This window comes from Anopheles nili, chromosome 2, assembly GCF_943737925.1.
Source record: "Anopheles nili chromosome 2, idAnoNiliSN_F5_01, whole genome shotgun sequence".
Lineage (NCBI taxonomy): Eukaryota > Metazoa > Arthropoda > Insecta > Diptera > Culicidae > Anopheles > Anopheles nili.
The window spans coordinates 28,549,910-28,568,776 of NC_071291.1; the positions used below are offsets into that span (position 1 = coordinate 28,549,910).

The 18,867-nt window shown below is 48.9% G+C and overlaps 1 protein-coding gene across 1 annotated transcript; it reads right to left on the reverse strand.

Moving 5' to 3' along the window:
- Window positions 1–1,477: 1,477 nt before the first annotated feature.
- On the reverse strand, window positions 1,478–17,374 carry LOC128720823 (uncharacterized). The gene is made up of 7 exons (XM_053814523.1): window positions 17,289–17,374; window positions 15,951–16,309; window positions 15,763–15,886; window positions 5,571–5,810; window positions 4,203–5,236; window positions 1,693–4,126; window positions 1,478–1,607 (listed from the first exon to the last, which is right to left on the reverse strand). Exons 1-7 carry the CDS (start codon window positions 17,372–17,374, stop codon window positions 1,478–1,480), a joined length of 4,407 nt encoding a protein of 1,468 aa, XP_053670498.1.
- Window positions 17,375–18,867: the final 1,493 nt, after the last annotated feature.

Below are 18,867 nucleotides of genomic sequence, written 5' to 3' on the forward strand. Positions count from 1 at the left end.
GTAAACAGATGAATACAATATCGAGTAGGAAGCTACACTCTGCAGCAGTGCTTGCATTAACAAAACGGAATGTGTATGAGGCTTTCGAGATGAATGTCGGCGATCAAGTACAGTAGGAAATTGGAATGATACGAACGAATGGAGATAGAGATAATATCCCGCTTGCACCAGCAAGTCACATAGTAATTTACTTATTAAACAAAGAAGCTACCATATAAACGACGATTTCAATCGTAACTGTTACGAACCGTAACAATAGACAACGTTACGCGTGCTTGGTGTGACGTTGATACCTTAACAAAACGTTTCCGGATGCTCGATCAAATGATTTTCGAATTTGCATCGAAGTAAGCTGTGCGCTTTACAGGCGAGTTAGTTGATGTCGAATCCAGGGATGGGGAAAGGGCACGAATGAACTGTGATGTGACGAGTTGGAGGAAACCCCTTATTCCCAAGCATCTGTGTCGTGCTTACACGGGCAACAGATCCACGCCTGGGATCCCGATAGGTTAGATGAGCGAATCCTTAGGAACGAAGCGCCGAGAGCTTGCATGTAGTACACTGTTTTGCTGGTAATACCGCGAGTTAGGATCAATAGAGAACGTGAAGAATAGTGTACGAAGCAAGCGTCAGGAAGCATTATGCAAATTGCTTTGTGGGACATTGCAAATAGACACGTGTCGGAAGTAAGACCATCTTGTGTCAGAAAGCTAGTAAGCAATAATGAAAACAAGGTTGAATAACCGATTGGTTGGGATGCGTGGAATCGAATGTAGAATGAGACAAAATGAGAAGCTAGTTTTAACACTCGTCCTGTCGAATCGCTTGTTAGTTGGATGCGTTTGTTTCGAGTGAGTTGAGGGAGGGAACGATTTGCCCGATGAAGGTTTGTTTGCTTACGGCAGATGGGCACATTATACATTCTTACGTAAAACACGTTACGTTCCATAGTTTTATCGTTTTTCGCCCGTAAGGGAGAGTTTCGGCGTTAGGTTGAGGGAGTGTAATACTGTACGAGCGGAAATTCAGATACAAGTACGTAGCAGTACACCATTTCCAGATATACTATTGTTGTTATGCAATTAGGATGCGAAGGCATGAAAAATTATAACACTTTCCACTCGTACTCGTATACAGCAACTATCCAACAAACCGTATATACATAGATATTATCTAAATACATAGTGTTGAATGATGAAACCAGCAATCGAGTAATTAATTCTTTCCTAACCACATACATCCCGCCGTTACGTGTCTCCATGTCGGTTCGGTTCGTGTTATGAAAACGCTTTGTTAAAAGAAAACGACATGCCTTACATCTTTCTTTTTATGTATAAAAACGATCCTTTTTTATTTTATGTTACGGATAATAAATAAATAATCATATGATGATAATGTTATACAAGCAGTAAAATGAAGGAAGCTATGAAAATGCATTTAAAATTGGCCGCCTTGTTCCGCGAACACGTGTCCAGCTTTAGTCCGGATCTGCGATCGGTTTTGGGAATTCGCTAAGCGAAAACGCGTCACTTTTCAGAAGCGGCACCGCGATCGGTGGCTTCCGGTTCTTGGAAGGTTTGGAATGGTACATCACCCAATTGTCAGGCCTGTTTTGGGGAGCAGAAAAACGAAAGCGTTCGTCAGTACAATGTTGCTAGCTCCCGGAATGCCCCGAGGGATGGCGTCACTCACCTGTCTATGCTGGTCAACAGGACGAACGGTACCAATGCGATGGAGCTCGGTTTTTTGGTCAAAGTAGTAGCTAGTCCGTTGCTGATCGGTCGTTTGTTCTTAAGTTTTGTCACTGGCGGTGTCTTGGTCTTACTCGGTCTGTCCCGTATAGAACGCTGCTGTGGCAGGGTTCGTTCCACTTTCGTCTTGACGGTTCTGGTTCGTTTGTCCAGGTCTCGTTTGGCGTCGTCGAGCAGGAGTCCAACGAACCTGTCCGAGTAATCGTCTAGCAGCAGCGGTTGGTCATGTCCGGGTGCGTATCTGCTGTCGGATGTCCCGTCTCGGTGCAGTGGTGTCGGTGTCTTTCGGTCGAGGTAACCGGCGTAGGTGCCGACGTTTGTCCTGTCGTTTGTCCAGTAGTCTCGGTAGCCCATCGCCATGCTAGGTTCGGACACGCGTACAAGTGGTTCGTAGTGCGTTTGTTCCGGTCGCAAGTACCCGTCGTGTTCGTCAATCGGAAGTACCAAAAGTCGGTCCGCGTCACGTACGTTTGTGGCCGTTCCGTCGAGCCCGTTTTGTGTCTGGGGCTTTGTGTCCTGTCTCGTCCGGTCAGCATCGTCATCGTCATGGTCATAGTCAGTGCCGTAGTCGTCGGTAGAGAAAGATTGCGAAAGCTTCATGGGAAGATCCCCGGAAGTGAAGACAGAGCGAGAAACCACCGGAACGGCAGAGGAACCGTTCGCGGTGGTGATAGTGCTGTTATCAGTGGCTACCGAGGCAGCGTGAAGCAAAGGGCTGCTACTGCTGTTAGTCAGAAGGTTACGGCCCTCAGTGGGAAGGCTTCTGAAGTCGACAGAAAAGACAGAAGAGTGAGCGAGAGAGGAAGGCTTTTTGAAAGGTTTATTGGGCGTCGCCGGGTGACCGTTGGTGGCCATCGGTGGTCGCAAAGTTGAGGTCTTGTGAGGTCGCTGAGTCACGTGGTCGGTGTCTAGCGTCAGTTTGTCGGAAAGTCTACGTCTCGGGGTCGTCGTTCGTAGCGGTCTGCGTGTGTCGAAGTAAGGGTTTGGTGGCGCTGGAGCAGCTGTCGGTGTCCCGTAGTAACCTCCACCGTAGGGCGGATAGTACCCGTACTGTGGGGCCAGAGTAGTGGTCGTAGTCGTCGTTGGTCGGTGATATCCGTACGACAGGTACGGCGGTGGCGGTGGGTCATAGTCCGTCCCATAGTCGTCATCGTAGTCACTGTAGTCATCCGGAGGTGCCGGAGTCTGGTAGTACCCGTAGCGTGCGTTTTGGTCGTGTACTTTTGAGGTCTCACGTCTCGTGCGCTCTAGAAGGCGTTGTTTCGCCAGGTGTTCGTCGGAAGTTAGCGTACCGTTGGTGTCACGTGATGCGGAAAAATCCAAGTTATTGCTCACGAGTGGTTTGGCGGCTGTGGCTGCTTGGGGTCGTTTCTTGGTGGTCGGTTTGCGTGTCGGTTTGCGCTTTTGAGTCGGTTTCGTCGTCACCTTAAGGTCCAGCTTGTGGTCTATTACTGTCGGTGTGGACGACTGTCCACTCGGAGTTGGTCGCGTAGATGTTGGTTTGAGGTCAACCTTGTTGCTTATCAGTACGGTCGGTTCCACGGTCAGTGTCGAGAACTGTTGTCCCGCAGGTGGAGGTCTCTGTCGGTTGGGTTGCAACCCTGTGTTTCCGTTCGTGATAAGGTCCACCTTGTTGACGACGTTTTTGGCGGTAGTCACCACCAACGTCGGTCTTCGCGTCGTCGTCGACGTCGTCGTCGTCGAGGAGAAAGTCGAAGAATGTGCCGTACCAAGGTCAGATAGAGACAGGATCCCGTTCGCACCCAACACTCCTGCGTCATCTCCATCATCATCGTCGTCCTCGTCGTCCTCGTCGTCCTGGTCTCCGTCCGTCGCGTCGTTGTTGAATGGGTCGCGTTCCTTCCACGGTACCAGATCGATCGGTGCCATCAATCGCGATTCACACGGAAGTCGCTCGTTCTGGCTAAAGTCAGCAGGAAGAAACACGAAGGGTTGCAACGTACCGCCACCACCCAACGCTCGACAAAGGACCTGCGAGAGGGCCACCTGCCGGATCGACTCGAGCTGTGCTGGTGTGAACGACGACTCAAAACCCGGATTCTCGTACCAAAATCGATCGCCCTTACGCAGATTGCTGAACTGCTGCGCAATGATGCAGGAAAAGGTGGGCCCTACAATTCCACCAACAACCGGACGTTCGGCCAGTCCTCCCACGAAAAGATCAATGTCGTCAACCGTTCGATACGCCTTCCGTAGTCGATTCGTCGACGCTGAGCCCATGATGCGCTCCAAATCCGACCAATCCTTGATGTTGGACAACCCGCACGGTCCACGCCAGTTCACGTACGCCGGTAGACCATGATCACGACCACGCTGGATGTTGATCGCGGCCAGATCGAGCCCAAACGGGAAGCCTGCAAAGTTGTGGGTGAAACGAACGCCAATTAATTAACGCCTGCCGCCGTAGTGTGCCTCGTTTAACGCGCTTACTCTTTGTCTGAAACAGATGGTTCGTCAGCTCTGCGGTGATGAACTCGTCACGTTTCAGTGCCCGCTGATTGACCATCCCACGGAGCAACCGGTGCAACGAGCCTGGACCACCAAAATCACCTTCGGACGTGTCCTCGTGCAGACTGACGTTGTTCGCGATAAACCGGTGGTGCCGATCAGCGCGCATGTACGTGCTCTGGATCAGCGAATGGCCAAACCGGAAGGCGGCAGCTGAGAACTCATTCGCTACCGTCGGGTTCACGTTCGCGTCGTAGTTCCGATAGTAACCACTGGTCTCCAGCTCGAGATCGAACAACCGACAGACCTCCTTCCCAAGCACTAGCGGCAGGAACTCCCGGTACGTGATGTGTTGCACAAGCGCTCCGACAATACGACGTGTTTCCTGGTACACCTTCTCATCGCTCCAGTGTGGGTTGATGTCCGAGAGTCGGGTCGCGATCTGATTGTGCTCGTTCACCCAGATCATGTGCATCATCAGCAGGCCCGGTTGTTCACCACTTCGACTGTCCCCAGGCCGGATGCATTGGTTTGCGAGTGCCGCCCGGAAGCAGACGTCCTCGTGTGGTGGACCTCGACCGAACAGCAGCATGCCGTTTCGGAAAATCCGTGCGTTGTCTGAAGATCGCGGGTTGCTCGAGTAGATCGGTGATGCGTCCAGGAAGGATGTTGCTTGGTTGGTTTGCTCACGCCACGAAAGCAAACAATCACGCCGTTGGGCTGGTGCTGAACGAAGAAATTCGAGGCAGCGTACACCGAGATGCGACAGCCAGGGATCGTCCTGCGGCACCTTGATCGGCAGGCAGGATGGATGGGTGCTTTCCTCGCCACCATTGCAACAGCGTGGAGTGGAACCGTTGATGCTGCGTGGCTGTGCCGTCGCCGTGATGTCGTGATCGATCAGTTGACCCCAGAGGGCTAGCATCATCGTAACTGGGGCTTCTTCATTGCGGGATCCGTGTACTACGAGGCTGACGAAGCGGGCCGAGGGCAATGACGCACCGGTGACGGATCGACTGCATGGAAGAAGGCAAAAGGACGTTGTTAACAATCGCGAGAACTTCAGGACAAATAACTTCGACTCTGTCGCAAGCTAGACGATGTTTTAGACAATCAATTATCGAGGGCTATCAATTCTAAACCAGTCAAAAACTAATCAAGCTAGATGATGGTTTAGGAAATGTCTTGAAGAAGAAGTATCTTGATCATATTTTCATGTCTATTAGAGACCTGAACTGAATGCGAATGGTCAAGAACTATGAAGAATTTGGCACACTATGCAACTTTTTCTATTCTATCATGACCTAGAACTTCACATCCCATAGACCACACGTTAAAGCTAACACTTACCGTATATCCTCGACGCCATCCTGATACTCGGGAGCCAAAAACCTATGGAACGGCATCTGCGCCGAACCCCAGCGTGGCCGGCGGGCATTATTACACGTGCCATCGTGCGTTCGATACCGTAAACTGGCAGGCACGCAACGTGGTGCATCCCGCGATGGGCACAGCTTTTCCAGTGGTGTTTTCTTTAACGAAATCTTCGGCGGTGTCTGGCGACCGATCGCGACATACTCGACGTTAGTGCTGCACGTCACATGGTGGAAAAACGTAGACACACAATTGTTACACAAAATGTAAGATCACGGATGCCCCAGTACGCCGTCAACCACCCTCGAACTCCCAAGAGCTCTCATCACCGAGGCTTTTCACTTTCACTCGCGACCCGTGCATTTTGGGTGCCCAATTTGTGGCCAAAGCGTTTCTAGGTTACGGTTTCGTTGCCGATTTAGCTTAGCGATTGTACTGAGCGCGAGCTGCACTGCACTGAAACGTGTGCCACACTGACATGCCTCACCATCGCGGTGATCGTATTTATAAAGTTTTCCACCACTCGGGTGGATGTGCCCGAACATGTGCGCTTCCGACTGCTTCGGTCTCTCGTGCGTCCCCACCACGATCATTTCGTCGATCTACAATCGGACCGCTTTCCACTGCTGGTGAGTGGGGCCAATGCAGTGGTGTTTTCTTTTCCTTATCTGCCTATGGCGAAGTCGTGGAGAAGCCTCGACCCGGTCGGACGCTTTGCTGCGTTTTGAGGCAAGAAAATAGCTAAGCACACACGATCCGGTAGTGATCTTCCACCGAACGCCTCGTAAGATCAGTAGCTCTCAATGGGGCGAAATTTATCCGACCACCTAAAGCAGCATGCTAACCTAAGGTTCCTGTTGGTTTTCCTCCCAGTTTTGCGCAAGTATTGCCTCCGGGAAGGTTTCTCCTTTCGGTCGGTTTAATCAACCCCCTTACCAGCCATTGCGGTGTGGGATCGCGTTTTTTTTGTGTGTCTTTCCCAACCAAACCCACCATCGGTTTACGGAAACGGTTGGCGAAACCGGAATTGAAGCTTCACCTCACCTCCACCTCACCGGGTACGTTGCGTTCAAGGGAAAGTGAACGATCACGTCTTCTTCGCGATCGTGATCGTGAACCGCGACACTCGGCCCGACCTATTCGCGACGCAGTTTCTCTTTTTGGGCCTTCTTTTTTTTTTATCATCACTTTTTATGGGCTTATGCTGTGTTTTACTCCCTTCCCGTGTTTTTGTGCGTTTCCGTTGGTTTTTGTTTTCTCTGTTTTTGTCTTTCTTTCTTTTCCCGTTGAGCGTTGAGTGTTTGCTCGTTGGGGCGTTTGCTGCCGGGGTTCTCATGATTTTTTTTCAATTTCGTTGCATCTTCGCATGGCTAAATGTTGAGACCCTGCACGAAAATTAAGATGAAGCCTTCTCCATTTTCCGCTGGTTGGCGAAAGTTAATTGAAGCTGCAGTGATCGAGCGACCGAGATAGGAATGGGATACTTGGGAAGCTTGGGAACCACACGAATGTTAACAAACGCTTCGTGCGACATTGCAAAGAACAATAGCACGTGTGTGTGGGTGTGTTTGCAAGAGAGATATTCGAAATATAATTGCTGGGATTCATTTATAGAGGTCGGCATCGACATCGATGTATTATTATCACAATATAGTGCCAAATTCCTGCAAACTGCAGCCTTGCAATCTGAAGCAGATCGAATCCACCACGGTGAAAGCGATGAAGGGCTTTCCTTCCTGCCCTTTGCACCGCCAACAAGCGCAATTGTAAACAAACCTTACAGGCAGCTTCACCACCCCGTGGCTCGACCTCGCGCTGAATCGGGGTGAGAGAAATTGAAATTCCACCGATAGTGTACAAATAAAAATAGCAACCCGAAGGCGTCGGCGGACACCACAACGGGTGCATCCTCGGGTGCCGGTTGGCTGAACTTGACGCCAGTGATCCCAAAGCGAAAATCAACCGACGACAATAGCCACAAAAAATGGTGGCACTTTGAGTTATTTCGAGACCCACCTCAGGTCCTCGCGGTCGTGGTGCACGCGAGTCGAGATCAGGGTTTCGAGATTCGGTTCGATCCGATTGTCGATGCAGCTCGCGCAACGGAAACGTGGTGTATGGTAGGTTAGTATGCGCCGCAGGCAAACTGGCACACGTGCTTGTGCGTGTTGGGGGTTTTCCATTCGGGTAAACTAGAAATCTCTAAAGGTCTCTCTGTTGGCTAGGGTAAGTGTTGTTTGCGAGTCGGGATCTCATCTCTCCTGTCGATCCGATCGATCTGCGTGACCTGCGTGACCTGCCATCCTTAAGAAGGGCTTAGTTCATGCGCAAAATAACGGTTCTTTTCAACGTGATCATGACCGTGCCCGAGCTCTGACTTCTAAAGGGCTTTTCAAAAGGGGGTTCGCCCCAGGAAGATTGATTGGTAGTGACAGTCTACCCAGCTGACCTGACACAACATCGATCACGTAGGGGTTTAGCCTGCACCAGCCAACCAGTTGGATCAACATTCAATTTATCCGATCCACCTCTTCGCTTGCCTGTCTCGTTACACCTCGCTCTCCACGCGAGTGACCGGTTTTTGGGTCACTGGCCGAGTGCATGTATCGAACGGTTCACGCATTGGAGGTAGCTAAGTGAGCGAGAAGCAAAAAAAAAAGAAGCCCATAATGAATGTAAAAGAAAGTCTCTGGCCCAACCTCGACGAGAGCTCGGCGATCGTGAACTTTGGGGCTCATTTCTCCGTCTGGAAGAGGCACAGAGGCCTGTTTGTTCCCTTGCAACGTGCTGGAGCAATTGTTTACGGGCGGCTTTCTGTTTTCTTTTTCCCTCACTCAAACCCCAAGCCACTCATCGCCATGTGTGCTTCGGTCTCGAGGGTGATCTGTATCGGATCGCTAAGTGAAATCACGCTGGCCACCTTTTGCGCCCCTCGTGGAACGGGTGCTGAAGCCGTACGCGAGAAAGCCGCCCTTAGAGCAACCTTTCGTTTGCATCTCGTTGGCTCGAAAGCGCGCCAAGGGAAAATGGCAAACCAAAGCATACCCAGTGCTGCCGGTGGGATGCTGCGGTCACCGGGAGATTGCTGAGGGGTGAAGGAAAAAAAAACACACACACAAAACTACTTTCTACCCTTGGCACATCCGTGACGCGCCAGGTCGGAGTTGGCGCGGCCGGAAATAGAAAGTGTCTCGAGCCTTGGCCGACGGGTTCGGAAAATCTGTGCCGGGTGGTGGACGATGCGGGAGAGTGATGGAAAAGAAAGGCCAAATCAGGTCGTACGATCACAATCCGAGGGAGAGACGCGATCGAGGGGCAACAGATGCAGCGGGGCATAATCGGTGGAAAACACATCGAACGCGTCAATTAGGCTGCTGGCTGCTGGGGGTTGAAAAATATGGATTTTCTTTTGTTTTCTCAGCGAACGATCGCGGATCGCGCACCCAAATGTAATTAGGCAGACCGAGATGCTGATCTTCCGACTCTGCGATCGGTTCCGCAAGCGACCTCGCGTGGTTTCAGTGGCTTTTGAGCTTCTGCGGCTCCGGCCACGAGATTGGGCTTTCGAGAACGTGCCACTATCGGACCGGCCTCGTGGGGCTAATGGTTTCCACGCTGGAAAGTGGTGAAAAAAAAAATATCGAAGAGCAATTTACAGGTGTAGAGAGCCTTTCATTAGGTGGTATGAAAGTGTACGTTGAATAAATAACCACACTGTGCAGTATCGAATTTGATCTTGAACAACCATAAGGCTGGCAATGGTGTCGAGATGATCATTTGCGTGACAGTTCACGGTACACATTTAGCGATACGTCAGTATTTCGAACGAATGGAAAAATATTTGCTATATTTCGCTTTCAGTAAACCCGTGTTTTGTTTGGCTTTGTAACGCAACCCACCTACCAGTGGACGAGCAAACGAGATGTGTTCAGCAAGCAAATGAAACAAATTTGATTGAGAACGCCCGTTTCGGACTATTAGCTGGTTTCTTACACAACATAATATTCGGGGGCATACATAATATTCGATTTTTGAGTGTCTGTTAGATGGGCGGGTAAAACTCGATCGGAGCGAGCTGATCCGCGCGAGTCCTCCGAGGACACACACGGCCGTCCATTTTGCAGGCGCGATTGAATCATCTCCTCAACCCCTAATAGACGATCTGGTGAAGGAAATGAAGACGCCAACTGGCCACGCGATACTTCCGCAACGTAACGTAATGCGCAGGGTCGGGTTCGGGGTTGAGTTCGCCTCACGCTTGGTGGGAAGATTCGGCACCGGTCCGTAACCTGTTTGCTTCTTTTACCAGCACCCCGAAGGGGGGATTATCGGTGATGATGGTGGCCACAGCGATCGACACGGTCACAAATCGCTGGGGCTGGAGGTGGTGAAGAAAAAAAAAGGGCAAGAAATCACTCCTCCGAAACCACGCGCTCGCGATGTGGGAGAAAGTGCTTGCGCTTGCGCATCGGCTTACGTAAGGTGAGAATTAATTCATCGAACGCGAGCTCGCGGTGGCTGTGGTTTGGGTGGCGTTTGGGGATTTTGGGGCCGTTCGTAACACACACAGGCGGTTTGTCGTGGATGGAAGGTGGCGTGGTGTAATGGCAGGCTGGGGAGGACTTTCCACACGTAACCAGCTCCCCCCAGGGTCGATAGCCTGGCGAGGATCGATGCGTGCCATCATGGCCGATGGTCACTTATCGATCGATCGTTTGTTTCGTTAGCAGCATCACAGCGCTCCTGAAGGATGATTCGCCATTTGCATGGTTGAATCATCGCACCCGGTCGGACTTGTTTCGTTTTCTGATCTTTTTTTTCATTGAGGGCCATTACGAGACAGTAATGGCGAATGGGAAGGATGGTACTGACAGCGTTTTTGAGCTCGTTTCTTGTGCACATATGCTGGTGCTTCACTAAAGTAAAGCTGGTGCGTTCGTTTGAGATAATTTTCTTCGCTCACCTGCGATATATTCAACGTGCATAACCATGCTAAGAGAAATGTGTTATGTGAGAAAGATTAAACCCACGTTGCTGTGGGCAAATCTAAAGAGTCGTTTAAAAAAGGTATGACTTTCCAAGTCGATCGTGGTTTCTCTCCGACATTTAACCCTATCTACCTTTTGAAGGCTGAAGAAACTATTCTTCTGCAGCCACTATGGTTCTTTGTAACCTTTCCAGCCGGTCAATGCCGGTTCTACACCCCGACCTTGGTTACAGAATTTTCCAACGAAACATTTAAAAAATCAATTAATCTAGTTCCACGATTGGTAACGCAATTTGCATTAGCTAATGATAGGATCGGTTCCGATCGGGTTCGATTTGAAGCCACCACTAATTGGCGGCCCGTTGTGAGGCTTACGGAAATGCAAATATCAACCAACCTCGCTAAAAAGCCACCCCGTTACAGCAACCACCGACCGAGCAACCGTTAATCATCTTCGACACAACACAAACAGTATAATGTACGGTTTCCGGCCCACTCAGCCGGGAAACGGTCGCGACTCTCGGCCGCAAGGGTTTTTGATTTGTTTTACGATTTCCCTCCATCGCCGGACGTTTTCGCGTGAGCCCGCGGTTCGCGGTGGCTGCAAACTGGCTCTGCTACCGGTTACCCAGCGCCTGCAATCAATCGCAGAAATGGCACCAATCAAACCCTAAATTGCACCCAAGATCGTTATGGGACCGAGTTGGCAGGCTGACAGGCGCTCGCGCAAAGTTTAGCTCACCACCAGCACCGACCGCTGAAAGGTGTAAATTATATCTGTTTTTTTTTGTCGCTGTGCCATTTGAAATCGAAGACCAAATGAGCGATTATTGACGTGTGGGGCAGGAATTGACGTGATCTCCGGGGCTACTGAAATGGATCTGGAGAAAGCGCCCGCAAGCGGTGACACAACGCACAAGGCGGAAGCGTGGCAGCGACTAAGTGAGCGGCCTTTTTTCCGAGACCTGAGACCTGAGAGGAAATACCAATATCCGTGCCAACAGCTGTGGCGTGCGAAAGCGTCATTTAATTGGCTCTCGGGGACGTCGTAAACGACGTTAGTCTCCGGAGATCGTGCTAGGATGCTGCGATTCACATTCATTGCTCACCGAGAGTGTGTGGAAACTCGCGCATTTGAAAAACACTCAAGAAGCCACCCTCCCTTCGCTTACTAAGACCGCCTTTGAGCGGCTTTCCAAATCCAAAAGCCATCATATTTAATCATTGAATTGTTTTGTCTGCCCAACCCGAACGCCTTCCGTGATCGTAGCAACCATGATTCCCACGAGATCATCGTCCGCAAGTGCTGGTTTTACCCGCGCATGCAAGTAAACCGAGCCGAGTCTTACAAGTGTCCCGGACGCCAGCCTATCCAGTCGGCAAGGGTTCATAATTTTCGGCCAGTTATGCGTCGCTTTTTCCCGCCCCTTTTTACATCAACAGCGCTAGACAATGCCGGTGCAGGTGGTGGTGTGAAAAGTCTCGGCTGTCTTCGATGTGGGATGATGCGGTTTAGGATTATTTGCGTGATGAACATCGTGGGGAGCTTTTTTTTTGCTTTTTTTTCTCTCCCTCTTGTGTGTTTTTCTACCGCGCCTATTTGTTTGCCGCCCGCGTACGCCACCGTGCCGTATGGAGGTTCTCATCGTTGTTATGCTTCGTTTTTATTGTTTGTTTGCCGTGTCCATGCTACCCGGTTCGATGGGTGGTTTTTTGGTTTGCGCATTGCGTAATGGCGCAGTTGTACGACTGGGTGGCATGCGTTTAAGCACGTTGCGTTGCGCTCGTGCCAAAACGAGCCGCGAAAAGTAGTAATAATAGTAATAATAGGCAACGACAAAGAAAGATACACACGTCAAAAAATGGAAATCCAAATAATGGAGAAAAGCCCGCGCTTGACACGGGCACGTTTGGCGGGAACCAAAACACTCAAGATGTTGCTTTATCTAATCATTTTTTCTCTTCTTCGCATTCAACAATAGGTTTTGCGACTGCGATGAATGGAGGGGAAAAGCGGGAGATAACTATTTTTTTTTAATTCATTTGATTGTCCTATGAGCGGATTATGTTTGCCCACGCTCGTACAGCGCGAAGCGGACTGTTGGGAGTTGAGGTTTGATTAGACGTGCCTGCATCAACATCTTCGTGACGATCGGAGGGTACATAAAAGCACAAACGGAAAATGCACTAGCTTACGAGCGCTGGAACGGTGGCACAACGTGGTTGCAATGTGTCTTGGGAAAATGATTTAGAAAAGGAAAGTACTAAGAAGACAATTATGAACAATTGCGTCATTAAATTGCAATTGATCAAATGAGCAAAAAATGCAATTACTTTGTTTCGTTTGTCCTTTCCGTTTGCTCAGGCTGATTTCAGTATGGTTTCCGTTGTTGATAATACTCAAGCGGGTTGGTTTAGTGTTACAATCTGTGGACATGATTTTCTTCAAAAAGAAAACAAAATTAAAGAAATAATTTTACGTTAAAAAGTCGTTTATACGACAAATATGCAATTAATTAACCATTTATTGTTAGAAATATTTACGTTTTTTATACTTCTTGCTACAATTTGCGACTGATCCTGAATGTGGCAGCCCAAAAATTGATTTTTCATTTTTTTAAACCATCCACCGTCGTTCACTGCTCATCACTCACTATCTGTTATGTGATCTGCACTTTCGAGTACGCTATGATGCCGATGAAAGTTGTGCGATATTTGATAGCGCCCGTGCTCGTGATGTGAATTTCATCTATCCACGCAACATCTTAAACACAAACTGGCCCGGTGTTGCCCATTGTGTGTAGGGCCAGTTTTTCTCGCGCGAGAAATGCCGCACCGATAAAAGGCGATTGCGGGCTTCAACACACCATACCGGCGGCTGGTGGTCGCGTAATGAAAAAAAAATGCACGCTATTACTCAATATCTTCGAAGATGGCCCACGACAAAGGCAGGTTTCGTGTTTCCTCTTCGCTCTCTTTCTCTCTCTCTCTCTCTCTCGCTCTCGTCCGGTGACGAGCGTGATTACGAAACCGGCCGTCGGAAAAACTCGCTTCGATCGACAGCAAGAGAGAAAGGGCACGGTGGTGAAGCAGGGATGATGGAAAGAAATTTTCCATGTTCATACGCTCTCACGACACGTCCCTTGCCGTGGCATGCAAAACTGTCCGCTACTGTCCATCTCAATTTGCCAGCGTCGGGTCGCATGTAAAATAATGGCCAACGAAAAAATGCTTCTTCTCTCGAACCGCCCAGCGAATGGTCGAGGGATGAGAAGCTCACTTTAAATACGGGTGATTTTATGCAGCTTCTGCCGAGCGGGGACAAAAAGGGCATGTTACTAAGTTGCAGTGAAGTTGTCCAATCGTGACATAGATTATCTGCCGTGCATTTGAATCCATGGGCGTCTTCGGTCGGGTCTGGTTTTCATCATCCTTATGTTGCGGTTGCGATGGTGGTTGGTGCGATTGAACTTTCGCACAAGCAATAATGCCGTCCTCCCCGTGGTGTGCATATTCCTCTTGTTACAATTAGTTTTTTAATAATTCTGCCCTGCGAACTATGCAAATAGCGAGGCGGCACAAACTGCTTAACGCACCGTGGAAATTGAGCGGGAAAACAATTTCGCCTTTGGCGAAACACAATGACAACAGCACGATAACATGCCAACACTATTACACATTGTCTGGTGGCTGCAATCCGATGTGGTTATCATATCGTCGCTTTGGTGAGGCTGTTACTTAAAGCTAGCCGTTCCGTGTTTTATTCAAATGGCACAATGTTTATTTATTGCAGAGTGCAAGATGTTAGCTATTTATGCTATCAGGCGAACGATAAGAGAGCGATAAATTTCAGTTGACCATTTTTCTGCAACATTTTGTTTATAAAACTATATGGATGGATGGACCGACATAAATATTCATTCTTAAACTTTATCCAGCACATTTCAAGAGAAAATTGTTAGCACCCGCTATTAGTTCATCCAACTGAAGATGGATATGGAGCTAACGAAAATGTTTACTAATTAATACTTGTTGTTTAGCATACCGAATTAGCTTTCGGCACACAACTCGAATGATTCGTCATGAGGGTCATGAGGCCACACTTTCCCATTCGGCCATGAGCTGTGATGCTACACTTTCAATATTTAAATCAGCAACTCGTACCAATCCGATCCACTACAGAGAACTGGAGCAGCAAAACATCGCATCCGTTGGGCGAACTCACTCTCCACCAAAGCGGATTGGCGTTATGGATAATCGTCCAGTAAAAGGGTGTTAAAATATTCGAATACCAATACCGCACCGTTCACAATTAATTATGAAACCGAACGCACCAAGCGTGGCCCCAAAGCGTGCCGTTAAAAACAAACAGGCGGCGCTCCTTTGGCGATGAAACCGATCGCTCATTATGAGGTGCCTATTTGTTTTGGGGTGGTTTCTATTGCCATGCCGGCGCCCAGTGCATCATCAGTATGCAGACGGTGGGCTTTCGACGCAACCAGCACACACGCCCGATCATTAACGAGTGCCCTTCTATTGCGCGGGTGCGTAGCAGTTCTACGCAACGGAACACGTGCCGATCGTGCGAGCCAAACGCATTGGCGGGTTACGGTTCAGCTGATCGAGTGGTTTATTTTTTTGTTGTTGTATTTTCAGCCTCGCTCCCGACTCCATTTCTGGGTCAAACGTGCATGTGTTTCTTCAAATCAATAAGACAAACTCATTCGGTTGGAACATATAGAAAAAAAAAATGTCTCCAATTGGTAAGCATTTGCGTATGCAAAATGGAGAACATTGTGATTTAGGCAATAACGTGCAGAGACGTGAGGCTTTATGGTGCAAGTGAGTAGTGAAACTTGTAAGAAAAAAAATAGATGGAAGGTTACTTGAGTGGTATTATGTGCTAGTGTTATTAAAATGTTTTGTGTTCGTTTTTTGCAACGGTGGCCTCGCGTAAAAGTCTGCTTCAGGGTGTCAATGTGTCACGTATTAGATATCAAACGATATGACTTTGCTGCCAATCGAGATAAAAAAAGCTACTCGACTCCATATAAACAGCCGTTTTTCCGCCATACAACTGAAATGCAAAACTGATAAATCTCCCTGCAAGGTCTTTTGCTGCTTCATCATTTTTGCCTGCCTCAAAACGTGCTTATACCACCTTCTGAGCTTAGAATGTACCTTTGCTTGAACTTCTTCGCCGCCACCAGCGACGCGTAGGCGGCTTTCGCATCCGTTTCCGTTTGGTTCGAAGCACTAAACTGCGCCAATAGAGCTCCCGGTTCGTTCGCATCCAGAATAGCTCCTAAAACAAGCCGAACAAAATTAGTGGTGCGTTCTCCAGTCATGACGCTTCCATGGATACTTACCTCGTTTCAGAATCATGGGTTCCTCACGATCGTACAGCTCGATCATCGCTTCCAGGCCCTTGCGGGCGGCACTTTGCAGCGCCACTTGCATGGTGTTTTTCCGTTTTTTCGGCTTATTGCCTTTTCGGTGAGGCTTATGGCGTCGCGGGGAAACGACCATCCTGACGGGCAGAGTTCCGTTGGGCTCCGGTGTGACTGTAACGATCGGATGCGGAAGTTCCTTGGTGGCCGAGCCCTCGGGAATGACCACCTCCACCTGTTGGACGTCGACAGTTGACAGGTTTTGTGCATTGCCAAAGCATGGCAGCAGCAACAGGAACAGAAGTGGTATCGTGATGAGCACACGTAGCCAAACATTGCTGTGGGTGTCGGAAAAAAAAACCGTCCAAACGCAATTAGAAATGTTTTATATGAACCCAGCGATCGCGATCGTGCTGAGTGGTAGGAAAGGAAAATGCTTTCCGTCATGGCTACGAAGGTGGCGTGTTTGATGGATTCTCAGAATTTCCCCCCACAACCGTTGGGGCGAGTTACGAAAGCATAATCCGGCCAACGCGTTGGAAGAAACTTTTACTTTCTTTTCCCTCCGTGTGAACGTGTGGAATCGAAGCGCACGTGACTCGGAACCATGTGGCCGGGCTCTCGATGCACCATTTGCCCACCCGAAGGGACCACGATGAGTCACGTAAAGGGCCGTAAAATCTGGCTAAACAAAGGCCGCCCCGTTAATTGAAACAACGAGGCGTTGAGTTTCGGCTGTGATGCTTTACCATTTCGCCGGCGTTCGGGTGTGCGCTGTATATGTGTGAGGCAATCGTTATGGGTTTGAATCCACTTTGGTGTAAGCATTCACACGGCCCCTTGCACCAGCGCTCTTTATTTGGAGCATTTTATATGGAATCGGCATGTTAACGTCGCTCGAACCGTTCCCCAGACGCAACAGCGAGCTAATGGTGTCGGTAAGCGAACGTGTTTCACGGTAAAGTGCATGTCTTGTTTCGTTTACAATATTCAAAAAGTTGCCCTTAACTTCTGCGTGCAGCAGAATTCGATTGCGTAATTGATACACGTTTTTTAATTAGTTTGCATTGATGTATCATTTCGAAAAGCAATATAACGTCTCCTTTTTTCTTGCAGTAATTAAAAAATGGCGCAACAGGAAGGAATCAACAGAGAGAGAGAGAGAGAGAGAAAAGATACTCAATACACGTTACGCCGTGAAGCCTCATTTTTCAGGAGGGTTTCTTTTTACGCGCAAAACGGATACAGCTGGAGAAAGCACGTCCGTGCGGAGGTGGCAATAACAGCTGAACCACTTCACGATGCGATCGTACTTACCGATGGATTGTCGATGCTGTCCCTGTTGAGGTCACTGGATGTCGCCGTTCCGCAGAATGGACGGTGCTTCGTTTTATCGGCTTCATTTGTCGATCGGCGGTGGCGGCGGAATTTGTGTCGAGTGGATGACCGAGTTATGTTACGATTTAATATGTTTTATCAATGTCCATGCGCTATTGGCAGCTTGTTCAGCGAGCTGTGGAAAAAAACGATAAAGAGACACCCATGTACTGCTTGATTGATGTACGCGCGTAGGAGGAGAGATTTATTGAGTGCTTTTTTATGGCTTAGGTTGGTAACTAAGCGTCGAGCAAGCAATAACTGTTAAACAATTAAATGTCGTTTAAATCCTTCTTCCGGGATTGAAAGCTCTACTGAATCTAGTAAATTTAATGCAGTCCAATCATGAATTGACACCATTTACTGATTCGAATGCTTCATTATCGCCTTTTCCAGCTTTCGTAACATGTGCCCTCGATATTGATTTCTTTTGAGATGCCCTTTCGTAATCATTTTTTCACCGTGCTTTTTTTCGTCTAGCTTAAATTTTATATAAACACGAATTAGCACGAATGACATGGGAACATAATTTTACATTGTGATACTTAAATTATAGAAGATTCATTCTCTTTTTTCAGATACTGTTGTTTACAACTTTTCGAAAAATGCTCCAGAAGTTTGTAGCTAATTCCTATCACGTTACAGGTGCCCGTAAGCTCAACATAAATGGAATGAGCACGAGATATCGAGCTTCCAACTCTCACACACACATACAATTATCCACAGTTCCTGATGATCCTTGCGTTTGTTTCTTAACTTGCCTTTCGTTTTATCGTTGGAATCCGATTAGAGAGCAGCCCCAAGGAACAACACAACAGCACACTACCAACAGCAAAATATCCGTCATAGAGCGTTTGAAACTGCGCTGGTCGCAGAACCGCGACACGTTTAGCCCCGAGAAATCCGTACGCCCAACAACCCGGAGACAACCGGCGCGAATCGGGCACTGGCGTTGCGTTTGAACTTGACTTAGCCCAGAGAATGACTGACCTATAAATCGAGGCATCGCTCCCGGGGCGGATGTCTCCTTCCTTTGGCGATCATCCTCGGCATCATCGTTATTATCATTATTTTCACCGTCATCGTCACCGACGTCAGTGAGGCGACCGCGAAGCCCTCCTGTCTGTTGTGGATGCGAGCCCTAGCACCCTGGCGAGCCCACCGGCCCGCCCCGGTCCAATTGAATTCCTGTTTGGGTGTGTTCCGGTAAGAAGAGTTACACATCTTAACGCCACGGTGAAACGAGGCATAATTTCACCTCATTTCCCTTCGCCAACGATGGTTGGCACAGATATATGACGAGCGCTAGAAGCCCGACTTCGAGACAACCGCACAATAATCGAGTCGAGCCCCGGGAGTGGAGTGTCGCAAATTATTCAAAGATGCGTCTTTTAAAATCCCATCAGCGAGGCTCGGGCACATATGGAAGGTGGCTGTCGATCAACGGCACGCAACACCACAAAACCACACGCGAACGGGCTCCTTTGCTGATTGAATGGCGTGAACACGAGTTCCCGGA

Bases quoted from the DNA above. Each gene is read 5' to 3' on its own strand.
- LOC128720823 (XM_053814523.1), bottom strand. From the start codon at position 17,374: ATGAAGCCGATAAAACGAAGCACCGTCCATTCTGCGGAACGGCGACAT. The intron at 16,310-17,288 runs GTAAGTACGATC...CGACACCCACAG, and splicing joins ACAGCATCGACAATCCATCG to CAATGTTTGGCTACGTGTGC. The intron at 5,811-15,762 runs GTACATTCTAAG...TGTGACGTGCAG, and splicing joins GCGAAGAAGTTCAAGCAAAG to CACTAACGTCGAGTATGTCG.